Source organism: Danio aesculapii, chromosome 10 (genome assembly GCF_903798145.1).
Source record: "Danio aesculapii chromosome 10, fDanAes4.1, whole genome shotgun sequence".
In the NCBI taxonomy this organism is placed as follows: domain Eukaryota; kingdom Metazoa; phylum Chordata; class Actinopteri; order Cypriniformes; family Danionidae; genus Danio; species Danio aesculapii.
The window spans coordinates 25,512,479-25,530,102 of NC_079444.1; the positions used below are offsets into that span (position 1 = coordinate 25,512,479).

The 17,624-nt window shown below is 35.3% G+C and overlaps 1 protein-coding gene across 1 annotated transcript in view; it reads right to left on the reverse strand.

Annotated features, from left to right (window-relative positions):
* The window catches only part of grik1a (glutamate receptor, ionotropic, kainate 1a), a 96,336-nt gene that overhangs the window by 62,374 nt on the left and 16,338 nt on the right, over positions 1 to 17,624 (reverse strand). Inside the window, 2 exon segments of the mRNA XM_056466739.1 lie at positions 5,373 to 5,630; positions 7,328 to 7,495. Coding sequence (XP_056322714.1) covers positions 5,373 to 5,630; positions 7,328 to 7,495 — 426 coding nt within the window.

Below are 17,624 nucleotides of genomic sequence, written 5' to 3' on the forward strand. Positions count from 1 at the left end.
AATTTCGAAGAAAGTGTTCCACGCAGTCCCCCGTATTGAAAATTCAATAAAACCAGTGGCAAACTAATATTAGAGACATGAATTTCTTATGAAGGCAGTGCTACTACACGAGTTCAGAGTAAATGACATGGATAAAGAAATATGCCAGTCATAATCGCACAACCAAAATGCAGATTTGGAGAACAGGATTGCTGTACTCCAGAGCAAGAAGTTCAATTTCTTTGATGCTCAGAAACAACGGAGGTATGAAAGCCTTTTATTTACAGACAACAGCTATTTGCCTTGATTTAGACTTGGCCATATAATGACATGCTTTCAAGCGATGATCATAAATCATGCTATCAAATAACATTTCCAGACATAAAGTTGTGCGTAATTTGTATTTTTCAAACAGGCGGACTCACAGGAATCCAAGACAAATCGCACACTACAGCTGAGACTGTGTGATGTGTAAATACTAGGGTAAATTTGAGCTGGCATCTGTTCCCTGAGCTCTCCTAATGATTTCGATCCAAGTCACTGGCTATGAATCAGACGCGCTAATCATTTTGAAACTGGTCAATCTGACACAGACTCTATCTGTTGCAAGCAATTTTACAATGGCTCTTGTGTCAGCATGTTCATTTTAAGCTGTAGTAATAGAACTGTTTGCCAGACAGTTTTCCATTTGCTTTGACTTGTGCTTGCTATTAAACTCTAGGCTTGTCTGTCTGCATTTGATTCACTCACCAAATTAGTTTGATGCCATCAGGGGATCGCATGAAGTGTGTTGGCGAATTTGCATATAATATGATTATTTTTTGATGCAGTGTGTTGGTGTTTTTAATCAACAGAAGAAGAGGAATTGACTTACAATGTGACACAGGACAGATGTTCATAAATACATAACATAAATACTAGAGCTGGGTAAAAACTAATTGCTGTTAATTGGATCCAGAATGAAAGTTTGTTTTGACAATTTATGTGTGTATACTGTGTGTATTTATACATACACAGTGTTGATTGGTTGGTTGGTTGGACAGACGGACTGTTGGATGTTGCTTTTCCGGGGCTGGGTCGCAGGGGCAGCAGTCTCAGGAGAGACATTTCCTCTGTCTCCTCTGAGCGGATCCTGGGTTGTTCCCAGGCCAGCCGAGAGACATAGTCTCTCCAGTGTGTCCTGGGTCTTCCACAAGGCCTCCTCCCGGTGATGCCTGTAACACCTCCCTAGGTAGGTGTCCAGGAGGCATCCGAAACAGATGACTTCCACATCAGCTAACTTCTCTCGATGTGGAGGAGCAGCGGCTCTACTCTGAGCTCCTCCCGGGTGACAGAGCCTATAATGGTGCACCCTGCCATCCTGCAAAGGATTCTCATTTTGGGCGCTTGTATCCGAGATCTTGTCCTTTCAGTCATGACCCAAAGCTCATGACCATAGGTGAGAGTGGGAACGTAAATCAAGAGCTTTGCCTTTTGGTATATGATACAAATTATATATAAATTTAAATATTTATGTAACAAAATATTTTTGTTTCTATGTATGTGTATCACATATACATTCATTCATTTTCTTTAAGGCTTAGTCCCTTTATTAATCTTAGCTCGCCACGGTGGAATGAACCGCCAACTTATCCAGAATATGTTTTACACAGTGGATGCCCTTCCAGCTGCAACCCATCACTGGGAAACACCCATGCACTCTCACTCCCATCGCTTATTTAATTCACCCGGAGCCTGAGCACCCGGAGGAAACCCACTCAAACACAGGGAGATCATGCAAACCCCACACAGAAATGGCTACTGACCAAGCCGAGGGTCAAACCAGCAACGTTCTTGCTGTGAAGTGCAGCGCTACCCACCGCACCGCCCATTATATATACATAATAAATATATATAATACACGCACATATATGTCAAAACAAACTTTTATTTTGGATACAATTAACTTTGATTAATTTTAATACATCATAAAATTGCTTTCAAATTAGGGCTGTGCAATTAATCAAAACTCAGTTTCGATCTCATTCATTCATTTTCCTTCAGCTTAGTGCCTTTATTCATCAGAGGTTGCCACAGTGGAATGAACCGCCAACTTATCCATAATATGTTTTACACAGCGGATGCCCTTCCGGTCGCAACCCAGTACTGGGAAACCCCCATACACTCTCAAATGCACACACATACACAAACATAACAGTTTTATAACTCATTTCTGATTTATTTTATCTATGCCATGATGACAGTAAATAATCTTTTCCTAGATGTTTTTCAAAAATAAAGCCAAAATAAAGCAAAGAAGACTTTCCTGAAGAAGAAATATTATCAGACATACTGTGAAAATTTCCTTGCTCTGTTGGGCTAATAATTCTTACTTCAACTGTACATGGTTTTAAATAATTACAATTAGGGATGCAATGATGAACTGATTTCACTATTAAATGCAATTTAATTCTTCCCGGTTAATTAATCTTATTCTTAAGTCCAACGATAAATGGACTATTGTTTGTATATTATTTTATTTTTGTGCTGTATTATTTGATTACGGAGCAGCAATAAATAACACTTAAAAATATAAGGAGTTTTCATTTGATTTTCTAAACTAGTTATTGTTTTGTCATTAATGAATGCATAAAAATCATGATAACCGCGAAACCATGATTATTCCTCAGACTATAATTGTACAACCAAAATCTATAAACGTTGCATCACCAATTACAATTATGACTATAATAATCATGATTATGATTTTTTCCCATAATCAACACCTCTATTAAAGATTATTGTGTTTGGAATAATATAAGGAGTGAAAGATTAGCTATTATATTTTATTGGATAGATTTATATTTCTCCATCTGTGTGTCCTTGATTACATCAAAACAGAAGTCATCTCAGAGGCAGAGAAAGTTATTACATTGTGATGCTTTTGATATTCTTTAGTATAATGCTGAATTATGCATAACACTGACCAGAGAAATGTATCAAAAAAATGTCACACTTGATGTCATGTTGATTTAAATCTACAGCTCTTGTTCCATTATTGTGGTAGAGGGTGCATAATGGGCACATTTTATCACCTCTATGAGAGAAATAATAATTATGATTGTGAATAACCATTTCAATGCTGATTATTTTTGGAATCTGTTGAACCCGAAGTTTATTAAACTCATGACTATAACCACTAGTAAACGACGTGGGAGGAGATGTTCAATATTCAGTCAATATTTCACAGCACCATTTTGATTTAGAAAAGGTCACAAAGTCCAAAAAAATATAGAAAATGAAAGACGGTCTGATGCTCAGTCAAATGGAAATAAACTGATAAGGGCAAGGGTGACGTAAACCAGAGTGACCTAGAAAAACAAATGAACACCTCCCTCTTCAAATCATGCTTTAAACTTGCCAGAGCCGCATCAGAAACGTTTCGTCGCTGTGCATTTCAATGCTTGGATTTAAAGTCAGGATGTTAAATGTAAAGGCTGTGAGTGACAGCTCCCTGCTAATTAAAGAAAAATCAACATTTACACAGTTATGAGCTCTGGCTGTGCGCAATCTCTCACCTTTAAGTTTGCTGTTATCAAAGCGGTTACAGAACTGTCCATTGGCAAAGAAAAGAAAACCCAGGAGATGATTAAAAAAAATCTAAGTTGACACAAATGTATTAAATGCATGAGTGGATCCTCTCTGAAATATACATTTATACCACTATGGATAAAACAGTGAGAAGATATTGCATGGATAGAGAAATCTTGACCCAACTAGGGGGATCTGAGGCATCCGCTGGCCATAAATTATTTGACCTATGGCATTTTTGTTTGAAGTAGCCTAGCACTTATTTCTGGTTACTTTTAAGGATATTTGCACCTTAATGACAACGCACAAAATTAAAGAACAAAGATGTAACTTCTTATTTACATACTGACTAGTGCAATAAATGTAGCATGTGTTTTCTTCTCTACAAGTGTTTAGTACATAGCGACAGTACAGTTTTAATACCCAATAGGCAGTTTGTTAGTAAATCTTGACAAAATTTGAACAGGTATGAGGTCAAATGGGATTTATTTGTTTTCTGTGGGGCAAAAATTGTACATAAAAGCAGAATTTATTTTTTTTACCAAGATCAAGATTTAATACTGTAAAAAATGCTGAGTTCCAAACAAATTATTTGTTAAGGCTAGGCAATAAATTGATTTTATCAATTAACTCAAGTGTGAAGCTTACATCGATTTGTTTGAAGGAACGTGGCTAGACAAGGAAATGCTTCATAAAGTTACAGACTAACAAGAGTCTTTGTGTATGAGGTGTCATTATAATCCTGGAAATCAATCAAGAATCAGCTGTGTCTGTGTAATCAGGGAGAGAACAGTAACTGGTGTGTGAGGTGCATGATGGGATTTGTAGTTCTCCATTGATCTGCAACTGCTAGATCGCTGCTGATCGTGAACACCTACGATCTAGGAATTAAGTTAACTTATTCGTTTGTACAATTTTAAGTGGATTGAACTTAAAACAATTGAGTGTTCCCAAAAAAAAATTCAAGAATTGTGTTGTTTCGGCTTCTTTTAAATAAGTAGTTTGAACAGAAAGCAAACATTTTTTTGAGTGCATTCAGCCTAAATCTCCAGTTATAACTGCATGAAAAATGACATGCAGTATGCTATTTAAAACAATGTATGCTAATTAGATGGTAATGCTCAGCTAAATTATGCAAACTAGAATTTTGAAAATAGGATCCATGATGGATTAACATCTATGCTGATCCTGGAAATGTAATCCATACTTAATCCCTACCCCTAAACCTAACCCTAACTGTAAATTATTCCTAAAATTACATGGGAATAATAGTAGGATAACAATGATGTAGAAGCACATAACCATAACTGTAAGCTAAAACTTACCATAAACTCTAAACTGATCCCTTAAATCTGATTGGCTGATTGGAATGTTGTTCCAGGATCAACATAGATGTTTGTTTGCCCAAAGTTTATAATGTCTGTGGTTTAACAGTATGCCGTATATTTCAAAACTTCAACTTTGAAATATACTTTTTAATATATTGGTGTCTTTATGCTGGTTTGATGTTCAAGAAAACTTGACCAGCATCCAAAACAGACAACTGCAGTAATGCTGGGGTTACTATTTAATTCAGTCGGAATTACCATTTGTTTTAAATATAACAGAATGTGGACATCAGTCACTTTTTCCAGTAAAAAAGAGAATTCAGAATAAATTTCCTGGCCTGCCAGCGTCTCATTTTAAAGCTGCTGAAGCACAGAGGTGTGAAGATCCCACTTCAAAAAGCCTCTCAACAAAACCTCAAAAAAGCACATTGAGCCGCCCTTCAAATAACCCTTTTCCAAAACTCACACATTTCTAAAACCACAGCAGTCACTTACCTGTGCTGTCCTCATAAACCACAGTTACACACTTCCATTTGTAGAAAATGACAATGTCCAGGATAGCCCTGCTTATGGAGGTGTACTCGGGGTAGAGGTTAATGTAAAAATTGTCTTTATTGTCCACAGACGGGTGTTTCCAGCGTGTCTGGATGTGCGGCACCTCTAGGGCATTGCAAATGGATTGAACAGCACTGACTGAGGAGCTGTGAGAGGGGCCGAAGACTGCCGCAACCCCCAGGGTCAACTGGTCACACACTGAGATGAGAGAAATGGAGAGAAACAACAGATTGAAGAAGACAGTTGACATGAGAAAACTTGTGATAGAGACAGAAAAGAGGAGAGCACAGAACAAAGCGTGCAGATACAGATTGAACTAGACCATAAACACACCTTCCATGACAATGTGTACAGTTTCTGTTATTAAGGATTAGATGCAAGTAAACTACATTTTCAACCCAGGCTCATTCTGAAAGCGTAGCCATATGTACATTTCTGGGGAGCACCAAATACGTCCCAGGAGCTACGATTTTTTGCAGTTTTCGTTTTCGCGAATCCAACAGAGGCCGCTGTGCATGCTTTTTGAGATCTCAAATTTCTTTTGCGAGTGCCATTCGCACCTGCTCTTCTCTCGTAAATCCACCAGAGGTCGCTGACCAACCGATCGATCGATTCACCCACCCACCCCCTTTCCTAAAACTAACCGATAGTGTTTTAAAAAGCACCGATTGACCTGCCCACCCACTTCCCTAAACCCAACCGACAGTATTTTGAAAAGCAATCCAGAAAAAGAAAAGCCCCCTGCCTTTTACCACATTTTCAGATCTTACCATATTCTCACCCTGTTATTTACTTAATTATTTAATATCTGGCTTTTGTATTACCTGCTTTCTGGAACCATTCTTTGCCGGACTCAAACCCCTTTGTCACAGTCAACTCCTCTCTGCATCTCAAGTCCACCTATGTATGCTGCGAGCCACTGGACAAACTGGTAACAGCGGGAAAGCAGTCCATAAGGCTACGTTTTCAGAATGAGCCTATGTTGAACAATTTCTTTTTGCCATCTTGACTTTGAGAATTTAAAATGACTATATAATTTAGTGAATAAATATTTATTTATTTTAATATACATCTTCTGTATTTTCAATAATATAAATCTCATTTTTAATCATCAGAAATGTACTTCAACATATCCAAAGTGGCTTAAATAATCCAATTAAAGTCAAACAAGAAAAAAATACTTTTGGAATGGAAGTGAATGAGAAACACATATTTGTGTATCTCAATTTCACATAAATAGCACTAATTTCACTTTGGCATTATTTTTTAAAATTGCTATTCATAATACATCTTGTTTACAGTGACTATAATTTCAGACAATGTCTTACATTGTCCCATTAGCTTTTCTGTTTTAATACTGTTTAATTTAAAGTATTTGTTGTGGAGTGAGGGGGAATAAAATACATCTTAAAATTACTGTAAATATTTTCTTTTCTTTACAGATTTCAGTTGCCAAGTTTACACTGTTTCGAAATTTAATTACAATCTGTGATTAATCTATTTTTGGCCCAATGCAAGTTATAGAAAGCTGCAACATATTATATGGGAAATATGGTAATTTTAAAACTTAAAAAGTAACTATAGACACAATTTCTACACATTTTATAACATTAAAATCAAATATACTGTGCTCATCATATATAAGTACACGACCACAAGTCTATCTTCTAAATTCATGTGTACAACAGGATGCTGTACAATATTATATTTGAGTATATACATTAGTTTAGTCAGTACTAAAAGCCAAATCTGGAGCTTATCTAACGAAATAACTTACAATAACAAATTAGCAGCCTAGTTTAATATGTTATGGAAAACTCAAGAAAAGAAGGTATATTTTTTAATTACTCAAAACTAATAGAAAGCCAAAAATAAAGATAATCAGAGAGTCTTACCCCTTCTGGAGGCTTCGAAGCTGTCAAAGAGGTTTACTCTCTGTATGTCATAGGTCAATGTGGTGTTTGGCATCAATGTTCTGTTTCGATTGATACTTGTAACAGCAAATTTAAAGGCAAGTTCATCCATACTGACAGGCTCATTTTCCCGTGTCTCAAAGATGCCTCCTTCAGCCAAAATAAAGAAGAAAACATAAATAAGCAACAGGAAATAACCAAAATACTTTTTTATGAATGCCAATAAATATGGAGTTTTGACTCATCTTGCTTATAGTAGCTGTCTAAACATGTGCTTTAAATATGCAATATATATCAAAACCAGCATCACAATAGTGTACTGTATGAGGAAAAGAATCCGGGCCATTGAATTGTTTGAAAAATAATGCACACCTAACATGTTGATGTTGGAAACTTTGAGTGTGCATTATTTTCTAATAATTCAATGGACTAGAGTTAATTATTCTGCTTATACTACGGTTACCACATCGAAAACACTGTTCAGGTGATGTTTTTCAAGATATTTGGACCTCAAACAGCTCCTGTTTGTAGAACAAGTTTCTTACGCATTTCATTCAAAGCATATTGTTTGTTTTAACAAGATTTTTGGTTGTTGCTGTGAAACAACAATGAAATTTAATTTGGTGTAGTGATATGGAACTGTAATACAATTAAAACCTGCATGCAACAAATTTAGCCGTGTTTTTACCTGAAAATAATTGCACACATTAGGAGCCAATCAGAATCAAGCATTCAGTATAAGTTTGAAGTGAACTGGAAGTTGCTGAGACGTATTTCAGTATATTGATATAGTTCCAAATGTAATTAAATATTGAGTAGGGATGGAACTTTCTTTTTACACATCCTTTCCTCATAGCAAACTAATGGTAAGAGGGGTGTGGTTAAAAATATTACAAATAATTAACTATTAATTAATAAAAAATATTGTGACTGAATCATTAAACTCACTGAGAAATCAACTGAGAAGGACCGCCACTCCAAACACAGAAGCATGTGGTCAGACTTTAATTGAAGAAACATTTTGTTTCATTAAATTAACTTGTTTGGATTAATTGTTCACCTAATGAATAACAATGTGCACTACCAAATAAACATTGAGAAATTTGATTCCACGAAGACCTTAAATAATTACCTGGTGATGCATACATTTCATTAAAATCCCCTTCTGCAACGAGCTAATAATAAATTCACACCAAATCACACACAAGCTAATGTTTAAACAACTAAAAAAGCTACATTAGGCCAAAATATGCAAAAAAAATGCTGGATTTTTTAAGTAAATTTTGCTGTAATAATTAATAACCCTTGAGCGATGGACACCATTTACAAAAACTAATTTTGCCTTGAAGAATTTTTCAATTAAATAAACATTGTCAGTAAACAGTCTGTAATGAAACTAAGAACAAAGAAAGCAATTACAAGCAAAAGAACAAAGAGTGCTTTGAGTCTTCAACATCAAACAGAAGAGGATTATTATTAAGTTACATAAGTAAAAATGAGTGTTTCTTGTCAGTGTTGTGGTTTGATTATTATTCAGAGCTAAAAAGACAGTGACAGGTCTGATGCTCATGAACATGTAAAAAAAAAAAAAAAAAAATCAAACCTACAACCTTGTTCTGAATGCATAAAGAGATTACAGCAGAGTGCTTTTGAATAATTTCCTGTATCTGATCCATCTGAAGTTAAATCCATATAAAAAAGTGATGTTCTCCCGAACTTTAGCAATGTTCTCAAACAGTTCTTCAAAGGTTTTTAAAATCCCAAAGCTTTACAGAACATGAGGGCATTACCTTTATGGTTATGTTTTGGTGACATGAGAACGTTACAAAAGAGAAATTTGGGATGTTACAGAATGTTCCCATATAGTCCAAAAATAAACCTAAAAAAGAATGTTCTGTGAACCCAAAATTAATTTTCTAGAACCAAGACAACGGACAGTTCTGCAATGCTGCAATATATCGTTAACTTAAAAAGTCGGAGTGACAACGGAGGTGAGGGTACAAATGCTTTTTATTAATTCTGAGTCAGACAGGCAGTGGTCAGAGCAGGAGCAAACGGAAGCATTAGGGTAATTCAAAAGCATAGTCATGTTAAAGGTAAATACAAGCGGCAAAACAACATAAAGAATGCAAGGGTCAAAAGCAGAGCAAGACTAGACAAGGGAACGCTTAAAACTGTTACAGCAAACAAGACTCAGCACTGTGTGTGTACAAGTGTGGTGTATTAATAGTCAAGGATATCAGTCCATGATAAGCTTCCAGCTGTGTGTACGTAATCAAGGGTAATCCGGAACTGGTTTGTGAATGAAGTGTGTGATGGGAAATGTAGTCCAGTTTGGTGGCAGAATTGTAGTTCGGGTGATAGTGAGTTTTTACAGCAATCTGCAAGGGCTAGATTGCTGTGATTGTGAAAATATCTTCCTAACTCTTGATTCTATTTATTTTATTGGATTTATTTTTTCTGGAATACTTTCAGTTACTGCAGGTACGGCAGTAAACTTTCTTGATTATTACGCCAGAATGAGAGTATAGTTCCTAACCATATAAGCCTAGAAAACAGCAAATTTTCATTAGTCTTATTTATTAGTTAGTCTTAGTACATGATTTAACTACAGAAGAGTCAAGATTTAATATAATATTGAAACTCAATATTCAGGTAATTTTTTGAGTGAGATGTTAATGGTCTAATCTTATTCAATGATTATGTTAAACTAAGCTAACTCAACCGTTAAACTGTAGGGGGGGGGGGGTGGGGGGGGTTGTAAAATTAGCTTATTTTCAAAAAAAGTGGACTGTTCCTTTAATAGTATGTGATGCCATTAGCTAAACAGGTTATACCGGGTTATTCAACAATCCTATAACATTTGGAAAATCAGAAATGGCAAATCATTCCGATTTCTCTGCTTAAGAAATGGGGACTAATTGGCCAACACAGAATTTGACCTTTAGCATGCCATTTTTAAATAATTTCCCTCACCGCCAGAGAGACTTATTCTCACAACCGCATGAGGTTAATAATCAACATCATCTCTTCTCAGCGTTCACATGCAAATCAGACAATCATGAAGATCCAAACAGAACGTTCACTCCTGAATCAGCAAACAATTATGATCAAAACAACAGACTCTGTTACTTAATATGCCAATCAAGACTCCATTTAACCCAGTAGGGTGCCAAGTCAACATTACATAAATGTCTGGACCAAGCGGTCATTCAAGTATATCTCCAGAATTATGCATGGGCATCTGTTACCAAGTGCATTGTCATCACATATTACTTTTAAAGACACAAGAACTGCATAACACGCAAACACAATGCAAGATCTGTCTGGAGAATATCCACCTGAGATCCCTCTCTATTCATAGATGGCCAACAAACAGGTCTCGGCAGGAAATAATGAGCCATTAACTCGCCAATAAACAGCCAACCTCCAGCAGTGAAAGTGACAGATTGGTTCTTTAATGAAAAGACTGTGAATGAAGATAAGAATAATTAAATGGAAATGTTAATGTGTGTGAGATGAAGCTCATCAGTGTGGATACGAGCTTCTGTGAAAGCCGGTCTCAGTGGCTTGTTTTGGCTGTTTGAAAGCTGAATTGGAATGAGCAGGACTTAAAGCAAAGCCAAAAAGTCCTGCTGTGGATAACACTGTCTGATGTTCAGATAGTCCCTCGGGGAGAGAGCGCGGGCCGAGAGCTCCACAGAGGGAGAAAGGAGAGGAGATCTCGTCTGTGAAAAACTGATTGCTTTCATATAGAGCGAGATGGTCAGACTGGGTCCGATCGGGGGGCTTGAGATGAGAATGAAGCCTGGAGCTTTTTTCGAGAAGAGGCAGATGCACTAACATCAAGGAGAGTTCATAACAATGAGTCTGGCACCAAACAAGCCTCGCTTCGTTTTTGAGGAACTATCCAATCGCGCTACGCTTATTTACTCTGTTTTTTTTTAGCTATGACTAAAAAGTCTGAGAGATTGATCTCTTATTATCCTGGAAACGCCAAATCAATCTGGCTTCACTCCTCCTTTAATTGCAATGTAAAAAGTCAACCACTGGAACCAGATAGATTTATACTGTCTTTAAGATGTCAGGCAGAATTAAAGTGGAATGAAAAAGCAGTGGGAGCGGGATATAGACAGTTGTGTATGTGTGCGTAGGCAATGATGGTTACTCGAAAATGCTTAATGCTTTATTTCTATTCATTGGAAAATGGTCCCCTAGGGATGTCCAAAGCCTTTCTAGTTCACCTTGGGAGACTGCAACTTTAATGAATCCATTTTCTGTCATGATGTTTGTGTCATTACGTGCATTCTGCCCTTGCAGTAAACATTGGAAGTTACGGGCTTTGGATCTGCACAATGTGCTTTTACTTAGGCATAGCTTTGCATATTTTTATGAATTACATTATGAACATATAAAATAATAGTCTGTAAATGTGTTATTTTACACACTGAAATGAACACCAAACTGAGAAAACAAATACATTTATGAATGTAAACTATATGGTATAGATTTGGACTCTTCACACTGAACTTAAATTTATTTTCTCACCATTTACTTGTTCCAAAATAGTTTTACTTTATTTCCTCTGTTGAACACAACAGAAGATATTTTAAAGAAAGTTGAAAACCTGTAACCACTGACATCCCTGGTAGGAAAAATCTAATAATATGGACATATTTGGTTACAGGAGTGGTTACAGGTTTTCAGGATTTTTCAAAATATCTTCTTTTGTCTTATCTATCTTATACAACTATTCACAATTCTAAAGTTGAATTATTATGTTTATGAGACAGACATATGCTTGTCATTTGTCATTGAAAACATTATTACAGGGTATATACAAAAATCAGAGATTGAAATTCAGTACCTTTTAAGACCTTTTTTAAGACTCTGCATACATTTTAACATACATTGTCACCACTTCAGGTTTCAACCAGTAACATTGCCAACATTTTAACTTGCAGTATATTTACTAAATACTGATTGCAAGAAACGAATCCTAAACTAAAACCGTGTTCATAAAAATTAATAAAAATGCTAATCCTGCAGGTGGCACCTTTACAACAGCAAGAATAACAGTGCTTCCCTTGTTACTGCAGTAAACAAAGCAGCGTGATGTCAAATCTAGCAGGATTTGTTTGATTTCATGAAAACACAACATCCCAATATTCAAAGATTAAATTCAGGTAAACTTTAGCATACTGATACAACATTTTATACCTTGTGAAATAGCATTTAAGACTTTTTAATACTTTTTAAGGGCCTTAAATTTCTCAAAATTGATTTATCAATTTTTAATACTTTTTAAGACCCTGAGGCCACCCTGTATTGGACCATTTTTTCACGGGTAAAATTAAATATTTGTTATTCAGATTTACATCAGCATCCCTCTCGCATTATATTCAACATTATGTAGGCTAGAGTTGTTATACTAACTCAGTAAACATTTATTCTCATGCACAACACTTTGTGTTCACTACGAAAGAAAAAACATATCAAATGCTTGTCGTACACATAATTCCAAAATACGACATGATCATTTAAATGTGCGCGCTTTCGGTTTCACTTTCACTTTCAATGAAAAAACATACATGCAAATCATACTTCCCAAACGATCGCTCTGTACAACAAACTGAACGTTATTTACAACTTTATTACCTGTTATTCACAATCTATGCTGGTGTTCACTAAAGTAGACATCACTGGTGGGCACGTGCGCATCCTATTGGTACTAAACAAACAGTGCATCAGCTCATGCATGTATTCGAGGAAATAAATACGTCATTACATTAAGACAGAAATTACATTTTGGGGTGAATTTTACCTCATAAATACAGTATGTGACACTGTTAACACCATTTGGAGGTGTCTATGTTGCTGAGCAATGTATATAAAACAACATGAAGATTTATGTGACCGCCTTTATGCTTCTCCCGAACTTGAAAATATAATTGGCTGAACCGTAGAAAAGCAGAATTAAGATCATGTGTAGAGTCGAATAGAGATCGCAATCTTTTTTCGATCAATCGTGCTTTCATACACCCAGCGCAATGCAGCATCAGGCACAACACAAGGATTTTTTACAGGTATCATTTTCACAGTCTCCCCACATTGTTTAAATAGTAAATGCATTTGCACCCATGGGCATGCTAGTTTGAAAAGTAGATGTGTAAAAACACATTGTTGGCACGTTGCTATTTTGAGGCAACTGAAATAGACAGTGCCACTGGCCAACTAAAAGCCCTCCAGTCAATGGCACAGGGTTTTTTTGGTTGTCGTTGTTCAAAGTGCACATTAGTGATGTGTGCCTGAAGGTCTGCTTCTTCACCTCAGGGGGCTTTGGTGAAATCTGGCTCATTCCATAGATGGTCTGTTCGCGCATTTTAACCTCGAGCAGATCTGTTTCCTCGCTAGTGAAATGTTCTGTTTTCAGCTTACTTCAGCAGGGAATGGGAGATGAGACTCTGATTGGTTTAATGCACGTTACAAAAACAGAAAACTTGTTAAGAGAATAAAGTGGACCTGTTTAGACTATGTGTTCGGTGCGCTAATCATTTGATTCCATCCTTAAAGGTGCCATATACTGCATTGATTCAATAAGTTAAATTGTTCTCTTATATCTACATGTGTGTGGCTTAAGTAAGTTAAAGAAAATATCCAGAAACGATTTTATATGCTCATTTATTTCCATAAAAATATCCCTAAAATCAGAAGATCCTAATTGACCATATTTGGATCGGTCGTGAAAATTAATGAGCTCTGCTCTGCTTGCAGCCTGCTCTCTGTTTGTGGATAAAATTTTGGCTCAATTGTAATTAAACTCAACAAAACAAATCGACAAAGATGTATCATGTTGCATTGTGAAAACTGAAAACATAGCTAGGAATTACTGTCAACATCTGCATAAACAGAAGACATTTAATAAAGTATATTGTGGTACTTTAACTTCAGAAAAAAGACAGCAAGAGTTGAGTGATTGACATGATTCCTTAACGTGTATTCACATACTCATCAGTCTACTGTGCATGTGTTTGTTAAAAATAACTTAGCAAATTTCACAATAAGCATGATCAATTAACACAAGATACAATTAAGCATACTTTATGCCTTTTCAGGGTAGAGCTGAATACATTTATAATCCGTATATGCCATATTTTGCACCTGATGAGGATGTAAACAGATGGCTCAAGGAGTCGTTGCATAGCAATGTATAGAAAAAAATCTGCATCTCTCATTTTCAAAATAAAAGTCCTGCATACTTAGTAAGTATGATATAAACTTAGATAAATATAAAAGTCCCTAAGGGAGGAAAATGATCATTGTTGTCTCAATAGGAAACTTTGTGGCTTATCAAACGTAGCCTGGGGTATGCATATTAATGATACATGGGTTCCGTTCTTCGTATGTGGATTACTCAATTAGCTGGATTTGGTTATTGACGATTTGACACGATCCAGGATCGTTTGTTCTTCAAAACGCATCCAAGAGTTGTTGTCATAGCAACAGTTCTGGTAGCTCAAACCTAATCAGGTTTTATTCCATATATATTTCATATAAACAGGATTTGATCGGCTCATTTCAAGCAAAAGTAATACTGAAAGTACGTACCGAATGCTGATATTTTCTTACAGTATAGTAACTTAAAGGTTATATACACTTGGGAAAAAAAGTTAAATAGTTCTAAAAAGTTTGTATATACACATTTATAATTGATAATGACTAATAATATTTAATATTAAATAATTAATAATATTTATGTTTATATACATATAAGTTTAAAAAAATATATAAATAAAACTTAGTAAATAAAAGTACAACAACGAGGTGGTTCTCCCCAAGGGGATCATAGAGGACATTTATTTATATATGGATTTTTTAGATACAAATGCGTACAATATAAAGGTACCCCTCTAGCTTTAGCACAATTTCTGAAAGATTATAGACATAAACAATATTCAACTGTTTTTTGTTTGTTTGTTTTTTTTTATAAAGGAATATTAATTCATGCAATCATGCAAGTTTTGACCACTAATTTGCTGGTGATTTAGAAACTAACTGATTAAGAAACTAAAATAGGCCTAGGCTACTATAATAAAAAAAAAAATCCAATCTAAAATGTAAAACTAAATAAACTGCCAAATACTCTTGACACATGAAAGTGTAAAGACTGCAGCTCACAACAAAGGTAAAAAGATATTACATATAATATTTAACAAACCTTTTACGAATTTTGTCATTTTGCTCACATGGATAATTGAATGTTAATCAGATGATGTCATTTTACTGCTGTGCCGTCAGCCAATGGTTGCATTGCTGATCATGATTTCGAGGATCGATAGACCTCACAGTGATCTCAGATCAGTTCATCCAGACATTTTAATCTGATTCGCAAACTTGGTTGAAGAACCAAATTAGCCAGACATCAGTTATCAGGATAAAAAGATCCAGGATCTGTCAAATCATCTTAGATTTGAGTGAGGTTCGAAGAGAGGTACCAAGAACAGACCCCAGAGCAACATCAGTCAGTGTTATGGCTGCTGATCTGATGACGCTGCAGCTCATTAGGTCTGGATGACGTGAAAAACATGACCTTATGTACATGCAAATAATGAAGGCATGCCCCGTGTGGCACGCAACAGTCTGTTTTTTTATTTTTTCCCCTATTTTTCACTGTGGTTTTACACTGAGGCTCACAGTATGGCCATTTCTATGTACTGAGCACTTATTATTCGATTATGACTAGGTATATGCAGATTTTATCAAAATATATCAAATCATCGAGTATAGTAATCATTGAATATTTTCTGGTTAATTTAGTAATATGCCATATATGTACATGACAATAATTTCAGGACAAAAGCATCCTGAAAAAAGGGTCTCATTGATATTTTATCACAGCCCTGGTTCAATCATAGCTTGACATACTATACACCGGACATTATCCACAACAGCAGCGAATATTCCCATGGGACAATGCATTTATGCAGTTCATGGAAGTTTAATGAAGAACACGTCCTATCTCCTCCCAGAACCTGGGCGGCTGACAGGTGACATACGCATAATGCAGTATGCAATGCCTGCTCTCTGGCTTTGATCAACAGACAGTTCAAAGACTCCAAGTGCTGGTCTTAGCAAGTGGGAAGAATGTTTTACCAGCCAACACAAACTCCAGTGTTTGGCACAAATTATAGCCTACAAGTATTGCTATAGGACAGAAGTTTACAGTCTCTTAGATCAACGAATCCCCCAAATATGGGCAAAGTAATTTTTTTTTTACAAATATAAAATGCTCAGTATGTTTTCATTTATCAAGATGTAATTTTATTGTGTGAACATAATATAAATGTGTAAAATATTATTTGGAATATATTTAGTTTCTATTAAATGATTAAGACTTTTTTATCATCAGTACAACAAAGTAATTAGAAATATAATATTTATTTATTTATAATATATTTTATTATTAATTTTAATAAATTGTATTATGTATTAAATCAATTCAATTTATTCATTTATTTAAATGTATTTATAGTTTATCAATCTTTTACATTTTTCTATTTTTATAGAATATAGACCATTTCAAAGTGGTGATGTCATTGGCCCATAAACATTTCCTGCTTCTTGTCAAACTATTTCATAACTGTAACAAGAGGCAATTCGATCGTATCTTAATGTTAAAACAGCTATCATAAGAATATTTATCAATATGTTGACATTATTGGATTCTCGGGAGCTATGGAAATGAAAAATGTAAAGAGGAAATGCTTTAGCACCATTGTTATTGTTTACATCCCTCAAAATGGTCTATAGGAATAGCAAATAAGATCCCAGTTTGAGTGCAGACCAGATATCATAATACAGGAGACTAAAAAGATCTTTGAAAAGGCCTAATTTGTCAGAGTGGAAATATTTTCTTCAAAGTTTTTTTTCTCATCAAAATTCTTTACACAAGAACAATAATGGTTCAGAGGTTAGGCAGTTATTACATTTAAACTGATGCAAATTAGCTGAATTGTGTGTAATTGTTGCCATTTCCGAACTGTACTCAATGTATTGTCTTTTTGCTTTTTAGCTCACATTGTGTCTCTTTCTCATTCTTGCATATTTATTCATTCTCGTTTTCCTTCAGGAACTGGGTGATGAAAGAAACAGTAGGTCTTTTGATTTATAAAATGGCGGGGTTTTTTTAGGTAATAGCTGTAATATACACCCTGATGAAGCATGTGTGCAATTAAAGTCAATTGCTAAGATCTCTCATCATTTCATAGCACTTTACTAA